This window comes from Galeopterus variegatus, unplaced genomic scaffold (assembly GCF_000696425.1).
Source record: "Galeopterus variegatus unplaced genomic scaffold, G_variegatus-3.0.2 Scaffold2594, whole genome shotgun sequence".
Taxonomy (NCBI): domain Eukaryota; kingdom Metazoa; phylum Chordata; class Mammalia; order Dermoptera; family Cynocephalidae; genus Galeopterus; species Galeopterus variegatus.
The window spans coordinates 92,095-107,362 of record NW_007728705.1 but is presented as its reverse complement, the minus strand read 5'-3'; the positions used below and the strand labels follow the sequence as shown (position 1 = coordinate 107,362).

Sequence of the window (15,268 nt, the reverse complement as noted above, 5' to 3'; positions counted from 1 at the left end):
TGGAAAAATTAAGGAGTACCACTAATCAAGAGCTAACCATTGCAAACTTGGATCTGTTTCGCACTGATAACCAAGAGCTAACCATTTTAATTTGGGGTCTGTTTTGAAAAAAAGTTATTAAATATTACCTGGAAATAAGTATGTTTATTAATAACCAGATGCTTGATAAACATGAATATTTTCTATCTAGGATTTCTTACCACCACAAAATCAAATGCCTTAAATTTATGTATCATTGGGTTGTATTCTGTTAACCCACATTTTCTATACACTGATTCCAGGTTCATAAAAATAATTGTTTAAGTACCTGTTGAGTTTTCTGAGAAATTCCTTAGATAGCATATTTGTTAGTCTGCTAGGCATCAAGTAAAAGACTGCCTAATCAGATCCTTGCAGTAACAGATATTCTTCAAGACTTTTAGTGAAGATTTACTATTTTATTTTTCAGAGATCATATTTGAAATATGGCTCAAAGTGACTTCCTTTACCCAGAGAACCCGAGGAGGCGGCAGGAAGTAAACCGTCTTCACCAGCAGCTCCTCGACTGCTTATCTGACAGTTTCCATGCCACCAATAAGCTGACTGGGGTCCTGAACATGCACTTGGGGTGCAGCCTGGCCTCCATTGAGATGAAAAGAGATGGGACCATCAAAGAAAACTGTGATATCATCATCCAAGCCATAATGAAAATCCAGAAGGAATTGCAAAAGGTTGATGAAGCACTAAAAGATAAACTGGAACCAACCCTTTATCGAAAACTTCAGGATATTAAAGAAAGGGAAACAGAGAAAATTGCAATAGTACAAAAGGTTATTTCCATAATCCTGGGAGAAGCTACATCTGCAGCCAGTGCAGTGGCTGTTAAACTTGTGGGCTCAAATGTCACAGCTGGCATAATCAACAAGTTGGTTACCGTGTTAGCTCAAATTGGTGCTTCTCTCCTTGGTAGTATTGGAGTTGCTGTTCTTGGCCTTGGCATAGACATGATCTTCCGTGCCATCCTGGGGGCAGTAGAGAAAACACAGCTTGAAGCAGCCATCAAAAGTTATGAGAAGCATCTGGTGGAGTTCAAGTCAGCCTCAGAGAAATATCACGATGCCATTACCGAGGTCACCAATACAGTGAAACGCCAAACGAAATGAACAGCCACTTTATTTGCCACCAAGATATTTTTTGGCTTCCCTCTCAGTAACAGTGTTTGCTTCTAGGATTAAGTTCATTTTCCATCCATTTCCAGTATGGACATAAATACTGTAAACAATTTGGAAGGGGAATTGGAAGTGCTAAAACTAGATGAGTCTTGAGATTTGATCAACGATGAATGCTTGAATCAGTTGGTGCTAGACCCTGTGAGTAAAAGATTATATGCTAGAATGTTTTCTCACCCTGCCCTACCAGATCAACATTAAAATAAATGCTATTCAACAGTAGCAGGTGCAGGGATTACCTTTTCCCTTTCTAATTTCCAGTCAAAATCCTTAAAATTTACATTGAATGCAAAGAACTTCATTTCTACCACTATTTTCAAACATCATTTAGTTCAAAATTCTAAACATCATTTAGTAACTTCTGCCTAGATACAAACCCTGGGCCTTCGACTGGAGTAGAGATACTACCATATTTTTGACCATCAGATGAAATCCAGTTTTCTGTAAACTGGAAGAGACTGAAAAATGGTTTGTAACAATTTCCTTCAATGATTAAAGGAAGCAATGGATCTGTAAACTTCTACTAATTACACAATTTAATCTGAGTGAATTAAAAAAAAGATAAACGTTAACATTAAAAAGATAAAGTTCTGTTTCTATAATTGCAATCAACACTGACCAACTGTGATGATTAAATATCACTAAAGTGAATGTCTGAACACTCTGGAACATTTAAAAAACAAGCAAGCAAGCCCCAGCGATACGTGCATAAAATGCATTTAGAATGCAGAAGTCATTACTGTAAGAATTTGTCATTTAATGGAAAGTCATAATTTATTACATTATGAATTTTCAGAAAAAAAGGGAATATAATTTCATTTTCAATACTAGTAGAAAAAAGGTGGCTGCCGTTGCTTCATAAAGCATTCGGTGGCCCATTTCACTAATTATCTGATTTCAGAAAAATCCAGAGGTTATGTAGGCCTAATGGTTCAGCTGAATCTGCAGATGTGTTTGTTTTCTAAATCCTTCATCAATAAATAATTTCCATTGCGAGTCTTTTAAGGTCTACTTACAACATTACTAACATGCTGTTGATGGGAGAATGTGTTTGTTATAGTTGATTCTTGCATCCAAGTACAAGAAACATCTTGAAATAGGAAATGCTCAGCATACCTCAAAATTTTAATTAGCTAGATGAAAGACTTTAATTTTTCAAACATATTCTCACTGCTTGTTTAAATTAGTTGTTAAATTAGTTGTAAAACATCATAATATAGTTCACCTTCAAAATCAAATCTTATTTTTTATTGTCTCTCAGCATACCTCAAAATTTTAATTAGCTAGATGAAAGACTTTAATTTTTCAAACATATTCTCACTGCTTGTTTAAATTAGTTGTTAAACATCATAAGTTGTAAAACATCATCATTAGTTGTAAAACATCATAATATAGTTCACCTTCAAAATCAAATCTTATTTTTTATTGTCTGGTTTATAAGCTTTAACCTACACGATCTTACTATTGCTCTGAGACTGAAATTCAGCCTAAAATCAAATCAAGAACTTACTAAGACAAACGTTAGTTTAGGTATGGGACCGACCTTACACCATTAGAGTCACATTTAAATATTCTACTAAAAATTATTAAGTATCTCCGCTAATATTTTTAAATATTAATAATTGATAGTAAGAACTGGCCTATTCCTAACTTATTTTCCTATAAGAGCTACTCAGATTAAGATCAGAAATAACCAAGCGTGTCCTTTAAGACAGAATTTTGAAAATTTTAAAACTTAAAATTTTTAAGATTTTTTAATTTAAAAATTTTTATATTAAATTTTTAATTTTTAAGTTTTTAAAACTTTAAAAATTTTTATTTTTAAGGGAAAAGATGGGGGAGGAATCTTCAGGAAAGAAGGGATAAAAGGGAAGGATAGAACGAAGACTAGAGATAAGTGAATAATCCCGTAAGTATAGCGACATCAGAAGACTTTTGGCTGGTGAAATGACCAGTTGAGAATAGAGCCAATATAGATGAACCTCACCGCTAGTAAATTTAAAACTGACTGCATATGTATCCCTACATTTCCTCCTCAAAAATCTACTCCTGTAGATTAGTAATTCGGGACCCTAACAGGGGCACTGATTTATCCGATCAGGTCTACAAATGTTCTGTGTGTCTATGACCTACTCTTAAATTTCCAGATGCACCAGACGCCCTACAGGGTATAGAGGCTTGCAAAGCGCATTAAACACAGTGGCAAGTGTTATTAGGGGACTTGTTTTCAAACGGAGACACTCACAAAGGATCACGCCCGCTTACGTCGTAAGAAACATGAAAATCCAAAAACTAACACAAGCCCAGGAGACAGAAACAACGAAAACCGGTATTCGTCTCTGGCGACTCAACAAACGCAGCTCCCGGAAATTAGGTCAGAATGCCTCCGGCCCGACAGACAGGTCAGTTAGCCAATCACATATCAGCTTCCTTTTTCTTATTCCTATTGGGCGAGATAAGTGTCAATCGACATGAGTCATTATTACGTAATAAGGCGGGCTCTTAGCTGAGAACCAACCAATTGGGTATCGTATGGGAGCGGAAGAGACTCTGGTCCTAGAGTTCTTGGGTACACTGTTGTTCCAGAACAGAGCAACGCTAAGCAATCGTCGGCAGGGGAGGGGGCGGGCAGGGAGAATAGGAAGTGACGTAAAGATGGCGAGGGGCGCGAGGTTTCAAGATGGCGGTGGCTTGGTGGTTGACCGAAAGGTAGAGGTGAAGGCCCCTACAAAGTAAAAGAGGCCGGGAATCGTCCCTTCCCCGCTTCTCGCAGTCTTGGGAGCCCAGCAGAAGTGTGAGTGTACAAGGTTGCTTTACTCCTCTTCTTCATCTCTCCCCTCCCTTTCCGGGTTGCCTGCGCGGTTGCCTCGGGGGACACCAGGCCCCTTTGCCCCGCTCTTCCTCTCCCGATTGGGGTTTCCCTGCTCGCGGATTAGGGGATCCCTGGGCGTCCGGCGGCTACGCAGCTGACTTCTCCCAGGTCGGTTAGCGCCGCTTCCTATGTACGTCGACCGGTTGCCTTAGGTTTGACGTCTTGTACCTCGAGTCAGGATCAACCGTCGCTATGGTTTCGACAGTTGCTGCTGCTTGTCCTCCTTTTGGTGACCTGGACCCCATCCCATTGTAGCCTCTTTAGTTATTTAGAGTTCGTTACGGTTTTTTGGCGTGATTTCCCGATCGCCTCTGCTTTTAGACAAAGTAGTTTGTGTAGAGTGAGACTCCAGTGTCTTCTGTAAAAATTTCTGTAATTCGTATCTGTTCTCTGTTTTAGTTGTTTGGGGAGGGAAGGGTGGCAAAACATGAGCCTGAGGATAATTGAGAAAGGAAAGCATAAAATATACAGGCAGTCAAAGATGTGACAGCTTGATTTTGCTTGTTCTCGCCCGTTCCTGTCTCCTACTTCCCTTCCTTTCCCTTCCCTTCCCTTCCCACCCCAGAAGGAAATACTTGACTGGGTAAAATAGTTGCCACTGGAACAGCTCTGAAACATCCAGCAGAAATCAGGGCAGTTGAACACTTGGTGAAAGAGGCATTAACTGTAATAAACTGGTCTGACAAAATCTTCATAAAAGGGAGAAGGGAAGGTATTATTGCATGGTCTACCAAAAGTTTCCGTCACGATCTTCTTTACCACCCTTTAAAAGCGTCTGCTTTCACAAGAAGCAAATTCGTGAACCTTTATTACTGGAAAGACGAAGTTTCAAAAAGTTAAACCTCATTTCTTTGGAATAAGAGGAAGAAATGATGTAGTACAGGTTGAGTGTTCCTTATCCGAAATGTTTGGAACCAGAAGTGTTTCGGATTTCGGATTTTGGAATACTTGCATATATACATAATGAGTTATCGTGGGCATGAGACCCAAGTCTAAACACGAAATTCATGTATGTTGCATATACGCCTTGTACACATACCCTGAAGGTAATTGTATACAATATTTCTGAATTTGGGCTTCAAAGTGCATGAAGCCATCAGAAAGCAGAGATGTCACTATGTCAGCCACGTACATGGACAGTTTCGTTTGGCGTCACCATCATTACTGATTCCGAATTTATATGCTACTTATAAACAATAGTTTTCTTACACTTATTCACACGTAAGTATTTAACAGTAAAAAAAATATGACATACCGCTAATACAGCGAAAAAATAATGGTGTTCAGGGTAACTAAACAATACCGGAATACTGAGGGGGCTCAAAAAGTTTTGGATTTCAGAGCTTTTCAGATTTTGGACTTTTGGATTAGGGATGCTCAACTTGTAGTGTATGAGGTTAATAAAAGTTTTCACATACAAAATACTTTCCCTCAAACATAATTATCCCTTTCCATTACCTTAAAAATTACAAATCAGGAATCAAGGTGGTACTAGTAAAGAAATTGTGTATCTTAATCAAATTGAAGTTTCTGGGAGCTCTCTCAATATTAATTTTGGATACTTGCATTTTTAGTTATGTTTTAAACTCTTACTTGAGAGACAGGAATTATATCTGAATTAGAACTAAATCTGAATTAAATATGCTTAAGTTACTGAGTTTTTACTGTCTCAGAGATGTCGGGAATGTACAGCTTACTTTCCTAGAGAAACCACTGTGGCAAGGGCAAGGTATTTGTCTTTGAGCCCAGATCCATTACCCCCATTCCCTTTTTATTCTTTTACCAGAAATGTAACTAAACGGAAGATGCAGAAAAAGGACTAACAATGGCTTCTCATGTTCATGGTTTTAGCTATATTATCAAAGCATTTTGTAGTTGATTTTTTTTAGTTGACAGAGTCACTGCTGTGAACCATGAGAAAAAAAACTGAATTGATGACTTAGTGATATTCAAAGTGATCTTTTAAACAATAATAGAGATCTGATATTTTCATGGTCAAGAAAGTTGAAGCCATCTTTCTTGGGCACTATAAAGTCAAAACTAAGGAAAGAACCAGGTTTCACAAAGTTCATAATCAAAGGAATGTTTCTTTTCAGAGAATGGTAGGGACTCTAAAAAAGAAGAAATGTTATAAATATAGGGGAAATAAGCTATTTCTTTGTCTTCACAGGTTTTTTGTTTTTGTTTTCCTTAATGAACAAGTAAACCATACAGATTATCAACATGGGACGAAGATCTACATCATCCACCAAGAGTGGAAAATTCATGAACCCCACAGACCAAGCCCGTAAGTATCCATTAGTGTGGGATGACGAAGTAAAGAAGTGTTACAAATTCCAAATATTAGAGAATCTGTTTCACTGTAGCTTAATTATAAGATCAGCAGTGATAGGAGGCGTAAATTGTATAAAGTTATCCAGTGTTCTTGTGGGCACATGATTAAAACTTTAAACATGCAAAGAAATTAGTACCCATACTTCATTTTTCAAATTTGATTGATTGCAAAGTAGAATTGGCTTAAAGTTTCTTTTGTGTATTTGGAATTTTGAACAAATTAGTTTTGCCAGCTCTTATTTAGTGTTTTATAGTATCTTTTTTCTGCAGATTTATTTTTTAAGAAACTTAAATCAAAAACATCTTGACATTTTTTGTTGTTATGATTAGAAGGTGCTACTGGAATCTCAGGGGTAGAAACCAAGGATGCTGCGTAATATCCTACAATGCACAGGACAGCCTCTGAAGTAAACAATTGTCTCTATTAAATTGGAGAAAATGTTAATGTTCAGCTTTTAAGATTTGTAAGTTTTATTATCTCTCCCCTCTCTCTTTTAAGGAAAAGAAGCCCGGAAGAGAGAATTAAAGAAGGTATGATTTCAGAGACATCCTGTATAGCTATAAGTATTGTTTGGCACATCTTATTATTTGAGATTAGTGGATTTCAAAATAACATTTTTAATTATTTGCCAGAGAATATGCTTTATGCTTGCTGTAAAAAATATAAAGCTTACTAAGCCAAAATTTACTGTACTTAGAAACTAGGCTAAAGTAACTTTGATAAGCTCATGCTGGGTTATAATGACATTGTTTATTTAATTACAGTGAGATAAAAAATACTTCTGAAAATAATTCTTTTTTGCTGTTTATTAAAACATAACTGCTTTGTTAAGAGCTACTGAATTAGCGAATGGAAGTAAATGTGATGCTAGATAGCTTTGTATACTAGTCAGCTATATTTTTGATTAGTTAGCTATTGAGTTTGTGGCAAAGTACTTCAAGAGAATAAGAAAGGATTTACTTTTTATTATCATGCTTTGACACATTAAGGGAATTCAGATTTTTAATAATTTTCAATTGTGTGGCTTTGGGTTTTTTTGTTTAGCATTAAATCCTGAAAAACTTTTCTCTATTCTAATGTATAATCTTAGAATTTAGCTGCAACCTTTCTCTTTTAAAAAAACTTAAAAGTTTTTTTTTTCCCTGAGTAACTGCTGAAGCTCTCACAAGGTTCAAAGAAATACTTTCCTAAGAAAGCAATCTAATAAATAACATTTCTTTATCTTTTTGACTAAAGTCTAAACATGTTCAAGAGCAAAGAAATTTCATAGCTCTTTCTGGTGGTTGAAATAAGTGATTAGAAAGCAAGAAGAAGTTCAAAATTCAGTGTAAATAGATTTTTTAAACAAACTGAAATAAAAACTCATGAGTGTCCAGCTTCTTGACATTCTGTTCTTTTATTTTTCTAAGAACAAGAAACAGCGCATGATGGTACGAGCTGCAGTTTTGAAGATGAAGGACCCCAAACAGATTATCCGGGATATGGAAAAATTGGATGAAATGGGTAAGAATTTATAAAAAGGATAGATATTATAACAGCTATAACAGTGCAATACACAGAGATAAGCAGGCAGATAATGAGTGAAGCAGCATAGACATAAGAAAAAGAAGCACAGCCTTATAACACCAAGGTCATGGGTTGGGGTTCCTGTACCAGCCAAATGCCAAAAAAAAAGAGAGAGAGAGAATGGTATGATGGCATTTGACACTTGGATTTAGTTTTAGTTGTCAGGGGGACAAAATGGAATGGTGAGGGCTATTGCAACTGGAGATTTCATATACTAGAATAAGAGGGAAGCCATTATTTAGCTCTAGCTAATTGTTATGAGGTAACAAAAGCCCACTTTGACCAGCTCATTTTTCAAGAGAACACTGAAATCTGGTTTATCAAATCACCTTGGGGTTTTTTGTTTGTCTTCTTTTGTTTTTTAATGTTGCAACTACCATGTAAATCTAAATATTAGGCCTACACAAATATAAGGCAATTTCCCATTTTCCAATGAGAAGGTCCAAAAAGATATTTGACCATTTAGTGAGGATGTAGAAGAAATTGTCAAACACAACGTCAAACTAAGTAAAATACCATACTAGAATTTCTCTTCCCTTCCTTTTTTGCATTTCATGGAATAATTTTATTCAGTCTCTTCATATGCATCTTCAGTATAACTGCTTTGTCATAACTGGAATCATATGAGATAGCTGCATGTTATCTTTCATTACTGATAAGTTGTTTGAGAATCATCAATGCTGCCACTGGAAATTTTATCCCAAACCATAGATACCCTTTCTCGTGTATTAGAAGATGCAGAGATTTTATTTTTTTGTTTTTGTTGGGGTTTTTTTTGGCGGCTGGCCGGTAAGGAGATCTGAAGCCTTGATCTTGGTGTTACAAGGCGGTGTTCTTATCAACTGAGCTAACCAGCCAGCCCTCTTTATTCTTTTTTTAATAGAAGTTTTCAAACATACGAAAAATAAAATATAGTCTAGTTAACTCCCATATGGTTTTCAGCTGTCAGATTTTTGCCAATTCTGTCTTCTATGCCTTGCCACCTTTTTTTTATTGCATTTTAAAGTGATCTTTGTAAGTTCAGTGGTTTGCCCCAAAATACAGAGTGGTAAATGAAAAAGGTGCAGTGAAATTCCTCATTAAATGTATTAAATGAGGTTTAAAAAAATCCATTTGTGTGGGGTTATGGTATTACAAGGTTTCTGAAATAATGAGGGAAAGCCGGTGCAGCTAGCCTAGGCAAAAGTTCTGGGTCAGGGCCGGCCCGGTGGCGCACTGCTACAGTGCGCCGCTTGGGAGCGCAGTGGCGCTCCCGCCGAGGGTTTGGATCCCACATACAGACCAGTTCCCGCTCACTGGCTGAGCGAGGTGTGGGAGCAGCACCGAGGGTTGCGATCCCGTTGCCGGTCCCGGTCCGGTACAGGCGCGACACTGAGGGTTGCGATCCGTTGCCGGACACGGAAAAAGACAAAAAAAAAAAAAAAAAAGTTCTGGGTCAGACTACAGGGTCTCAAATCTTTCCCAGTTCAGCTGTAACTGATTCCACTTGTTGCCTTTGGTTTAAATATCAGTAGGGACATTTACTCTTCTTAGGGTATCAGAGAATTCCCTATTAAATAACCCAAAATTTTTATGTGTTGTTTTAAAAGAAGATAGTGGTAATAACAAGTTTATTGAGCACTTACCTTTATGTACCAGTTTTTTCCCACATGTCATATAATCCTCACAACTTTTTAGGGTAGGTGTATTGTCCCTATTTTACAAGTGAGGACACTTGACCACAGAGAGATCACATACCTTTCTCAAGATCACACTACTATGTCGTGACAAAACTGGGATAAAAACTAGGATATTCAGCACTTTTATCAATCACACTAGGAATAGTATGGTGTAAGAATATACATATCTTCTGGATTTGAATAAATCGTGAAGGTTGATAGGATTTAAGGGAGAGATAATTAAACTTGTTATTCCTCAAGAAAAGGGAGAAGGAAACACTGTTCATCAGGGCTGTAGTTATAATTTCTAAAACTCAATACAGAGTAGTTAAAGCAGAAAAAAGTATGCATTGGTTTCCATAATTGAGAAATCCCCGAGGGAAGTTGGCCTTGAAAACCCAGACATCATCACTAGTACTGTCTGTCTGTCTAGTCTGCTGTCAGTTAGCTTCATTCATTATACTGTGGGTGAACTTCTCCTTGGGATGGAAGGTAGAAATACATGTGTGGAGTAGTAGTGGTTGGGAGAAAAGGCCATAGACAGCTCTGTTTGTTTTATCCCTGCTTTGAAGAAAAAAATCTGAGAGCTTCTCTTTCCCACATCTACATTTAAAATTTCAGAGAAGATCTGGTCCCAGTTAGGGTCATGTGCCAATTCTGAGCCAGTCACTAAAAAGGAAAATGGAGGTATTTGATTGACTGTGTAGTCTGTGGGGTCTTGTGCTAATCTCTCTTGGGGCAGAGGACCTGAAATTAAGCCCTATACTGTCATGATCAATTGGGGAGAGAAAAGGTTGTATTGTAGCTAGCCAAACACCATGGATATTTTATTTGTAATCCCATTTTATCATCAGAGCTTTGTTGTAATGCAGTTTATGTCCCCATTTTTCCAGATGAGGAAGCTAAAGACCAGAGAATTCAAGTAAAATGCCCAACATCTCAGAATTAAATGACAGAACCAGTGTAATATGTAAACCCACATCTGTCTGACAGAAACTTTACCAGGTTTTCAGTAGAGGAATGAATGATTTTTATCACAATGAAGATGAAAGTCAGTTGATGAGGTGACACTTCTGAGAAAAGAAAGTAAATTTATGGCCATCTAAAAGGGATGGAATTTAAATAAGTATCTATTGTAGTTCTTGTGAATAAAATTGAAAAGAGTATGTCTTTAAAAAATTTTAGCATATAAGAAGATTTTTATTAAATTATATCTCCTGTTGATACCTAAATGAAGTGGCCTTTTGTGTTTAATTCCATAATCTGCTTTTTCTCTCAGAGTTTAACCCAGTGCAACAGCCACAGTTAAATGAAAAAGTACTGAAAGACAAACGTAAAAAGCTGCGTGAAACCTTTGAACGTATTCTACGACTGTATGAAAAAGAGAATCCAGATATTTACAAAGAATTGAGAAAGCTAGAAGTAGAATATGAACAGAAGAGGGCTCAACTTAGCCAATATTTTGATGCTGTCAAGGTAATCAAGTTTCTTTTGAGAGATAAACTAAAATGTTATACTTAGATTTGCTTTTATAAAACTGAGCATACAATTTCCCTATGAGCCAACAAATCGAATCCTCTGTATTTACACAGGACAAATTAATGTATCTGTCAACACAGTAATAGCCAAAAAATGGAAACGGCTCAGTTGTCCATTAATAGGATAATGGATAATTAAAATGTAGTTTGTTTATGCAATGGAATACTACTTGGCAATAAAAGCAGTGATCTACTAATTCTCAAAACAACACGTGCTAAAAAAAAAAAGAAACATGGATAAATCTCAAAAACATGCTGAACTTCTTTTATTTTGATTCCATTTATATGAAATTCAAGAATAGGCATAACTAATAAATGGAGGAAAAAAACTGTAACAGTGGTTGCCTTGGAATGGTGTTAGGGATTGATTGGGAAGGAGTATAAAGTATATGCATTTGTCAGAACTCTTTGAATTTATGCATTTCATTTTAAATTTTACCTCAAAATAAGAATGGAAAAAAAACCTAAATGGTCTAATTCTTGTAAAGTAGGTAGTACGGGCCCGTCCCCTTTTACAGATAATAAAACTTAAGTTGACTTGCTTAGTATTATACAGCTAATATACAGCAGAAATTCAACAAAGGCAGATTAATTTTAAAGCTCAAGCTCTACTCCTAGATATTTACTATTAATTGATGTGTTTTATTCTTCTGTCATCCAGAATATGAAATAGGGTAGCTTTGGTGCTAGATCCTTTTGACAGTTGGACATGTCTGAACAGCACCTGTTTCAAATGATATCCAAAAAGGAATCAACTGATAATAACAGGAGAAGAAAACAGCTGGGTTTGGGTTCTTTTAGAAGAGGAGATAAAGGTTTCTTTTAATTCTTTGACAGTCTTTGAAGTATTGACTTGAGGCTTTCTATTCTTGTTTTTTGTGTGTGTGACATTTATGTTAGTTGGAAAGGAAATCCAGTTTATAAAACAGCTGACATGGAATTTTTAGTATTGTGTTTGTGGATTATTTTTTTTATCATACTATTGAAAGGTTCTCTTTGTTTCAGAATGCTCAGCATGTGGAAGTGGAGAGTATTCCTTTGCCAGATATGCCGCATGCTCCTTCCAACATCTTAATCCAGGACATTCCACTTCCTGGTGCCCAGCCACCCTCCATCCTTAAGAAAACCTCAGCCTATGGGTAAGGAAGCAATGTCATAATCAGAGAGCATTTATTGAAAGAAACTTTTGAGTGTCCGGTGCCAAAATTAATGCAGTGGGAAATAAAAGACAATGTGGATGTAAGCAGTGTGACATTTGATTAAATGTGAAATAAGAAATCTCTTGAAAATTGTTTAAAAGGGAAGTTAATATCTCATTACTGTTATGCAATTACTGTAAAATTTTCTTTACAGTCCTCCAACTCGAGCAGTTTCTATACTTCCTCTTCTCGGACATGGTGTTCCACGGTTGCCCCCTGGCAGAAAACCTCCTGGCCCTCCCCCTGGGCCACCTCCTCCTCAAGTCCTGCAGATGTATGGCCGTAAAGTGGGCTTTGCCCTAGATCTTCCTCCTCGTAGGCGAGATGAAGACATGTTATATAGTCCTGAACTTGGTAAGGCGTGACTGTTCTTTTTGTTCTTGTAAACTTTTCATTGTCATTTTTTATGTTAGCCCTGTTTAACATTTTGTTCACCACCCTCAGAACTTAGGAAGTTAATGAGGATACCATGAATATACTAATCTACATACAGATGGATAAATCATAGGATCTACCCAAGTAAAAGCATCATACATAAGGAAGTATAGAAGTACTTATTGGGTTTTAAATTGGATTATTCTTAGAGATGTCATTTTTTACTACCAGTCCCTTAAGACTTGAATACCTGGTTGCCCTTTCAGCTTTATGGTCCATCAGACCAGTATGTCATTGTATTCAGTCACTGATTGTGTGCGTGTATATATAATCGTTTCCGAATAGAAAGTGCTCTCAAATTTGAACCTTTTTAAAAAAAAAAAAATTTATATTACCAAAAAAATGTATTTAAAACTATTGCCAAATGGAAATATTGTCAGACTATATGAATAGCAGACATAATGTAACAGAATTTTTTGAAACAATTAAGTTGTTGTGTTCTGAGTTAAGTAGTGAGCATAACTTTCTGTATTTCTGGGTGCCATATAGTAGAGGATCCAACCTGTTACTTGTTCCACGCTCCTTCCCCCTTTTTAGCTCAACGGGGTCATGATGATGATGTTTCCAGCACCAGTGAAGATGATGGCTATCCTGAGGACATGGATCAAGATAAGCATGATGACAGTACTGATGACAGTGACACTGACCGATCAGATGGAGAAAGTGAGGGGGATGAATTTGTGCACCGTGATGATAATGAGAGAGAGAACAATGAGGAAAAAAAATCAGGTATGTGCAGGTAAAGTTCCAAGTTGCTGATCAATAAATAGCACACAAGCTGGAGGTCCTAATTTATTAGTGAGTCTATGAAAGTAATTGTGAGCTCTTTGGAAGGAGGGATCATAGCTGTATTCATCTTTATCTCAAAATTTTGAAAGTTTTTGATATAGTAAGTACTTAATGGATGTTTATGAGGAAAAAAAATTAAACATTGTATGCAATTTATATAATAAAGTCCACTTTTGGGAAAAAGAAACTGTTCAACAGCATAAAAATGTGCTATCATGAGTACGTCATAGGAAAGAAAGGAGAATAACCATATACTGTATTGAGAAAACCATATTCATATTGTCATTGTTATTTTTTAATAAGTCTCTTTAAATATTTGCATTGAAAGCCCTTTGAATTTTCTGTGATATCATGGTATCTTACATGAACCAGGACCACGATTATAACTCAGGTACACCTGTGAGTGGAATCATGAACCATATTGCATCCATATATATGTTATGCATTTATTTGATTATTACAAATTCAGACTGACTTATATGTACTCTTTAAAAGTAGTTATGACATTTGTTAGGAAAATTTTAAGCATCGCAATAGGTGCTGGGCAGTGCATAATGTACACTAGTTCTGTCAATCCTCAATAGTTTTGAAATTCATTTGGGATTGCTTTTGTAGACTACAGTGCTGTGTTTATATGTATCAGTATATAATACTTACTTATAATGATAAGTTTTTCTCCTGCTTGTTCTTAAGAATCATGGTTGCAAACAAAACCTAGTTGAAAAGAGTGGCTAGAGAGAGCTGGTAATGAAAAAGTATAGAGGACTCTTAGGTAAGAACTAGTACTAGAAAGTAGAAAACCATTAGAACCACAGCAGCTCCATTTTTCACTAAAACTGTGGTCTTTTGCCTTGTTTTCCTCTTTTTCTTCCAACTGGTTTTTCTTATATATACTCTTCAGCACACGTGCTGAAAATGGCTGTCCTAACTATGCTTTGATATTCATTTATTCAATTAATATTTATTGAGTTTTTACTACATATAAGGCATTTTTCTAGTCACCAAGGTTAGAGGTAAACAAAACTAAAGCCCTGCCCACGTGGAACTACTCTCCTCCTATCAATGTTTACCAAGAATGCTTCTAATGGTACACCATTAAGCATGATGTTTGATAGTGTCTAATGGACAGCCTTTGTCAGGTTAAGAGGTTTCTTTCTATTTCTAGTTTGCTAAGAGTTTTTCTATATTTTTTATTATAAATAGTTCCTAAGCATCTGTTGGGATTTTATTTTTCTTTTTAAGTTTTTTATTGTAGTGAATTACTGGCATTGCTAATGTTAAAACATCTTGCATTTCTAGGACCAACCCTACATACTTATGATGTATTTTTCTTTTAAAGCACTATTGGGTTAAATTTGCTTATATTTTATGTTGGACAGTAGGTTGGTTTGGTATCAGAGTGATGCTACCTTCATGAGTTGCGTAGTATTCCGTCTTTTCCAATGCTGCTTTTCAGAAAATTTCTTTAACTTAATGTTTGGCTGAATTTCCTCATAAAATTATTTGCTGCCTTTAAGAGAGTAGATCTTTGACCACTAATTCAATTTTATATGTTTTGGACTTATCACTCACTTCCTTTGCCAATTTTAGTAATTTGTATTTTTCTAGAAAATTGTCTGGTTTTTTTTTTTTTTTTTTTTTTTTTTTTTTTTTTTTTTTTTTTTTTTT

The 15,268-nt window shown here is 36.1% G+C and overlaps 2 protein-coding genes across 3 annotated transcripts in view; both read left to right on the top strand.

The window, feature by feature from the left end:
- The first annotated feature begins 464 nt into the window (after positions 1-464).
- Positions 465-1,142, top strand: SMCO3 (single-pass membrane protein with coiled-coil domains 3). Its single transcript, XM_008582373.1, has one exon. The coding sequence runs from the start codon at positions 465-467 to the stop codon at positions 1,140-1,142; it is 678 nt and encodes a 225-aa protein (XP_008580595.1).
- Positions 1,143-3,847: 2,705 nt separating this feature from the next.
- WBP11 (WW domain binding protein 11) overlaps positions 3,848-15,268 on the top strand; it is a 16,489-nt gene continuing 5,068 nt past the window's right edge. For both annotated transcript variants that reach the window (XM_008582372.1, XM_008582370.1), the window contains exons 1-8: positions 3,848-4,002; positions 6,251-6,367; positions 6,914-6,945; positions 7,825-7,918; positions 10,919-11,115; positions 12,183-12,316; positions 12,531-12,730; positions 13,349-13,540. In XM_008582372.1, coding sequence (XP_008580594.1) covers positions 6,304-6,367; positions 6,914-6,945; positions 7,825-7,918; positions 10,919-11,115; positions 12,183-12,316; positions 12,531-12,730; positions 13,349-13,540 — 913 coding nt within the window. In that variant the 5' untranslated portion in view covers positions 3,848-4,002; positions 6,251-6,303. The remainder of the gene's footprint in view (positions 4,003-6,250; positions 6,368-6,913; positions 6,946-7,824; positions 7,919-10,918; positions 11,116-12,182; positions 12,317-12,530; positions 12,731-13,348; positions 13,541-15,268) is intronic.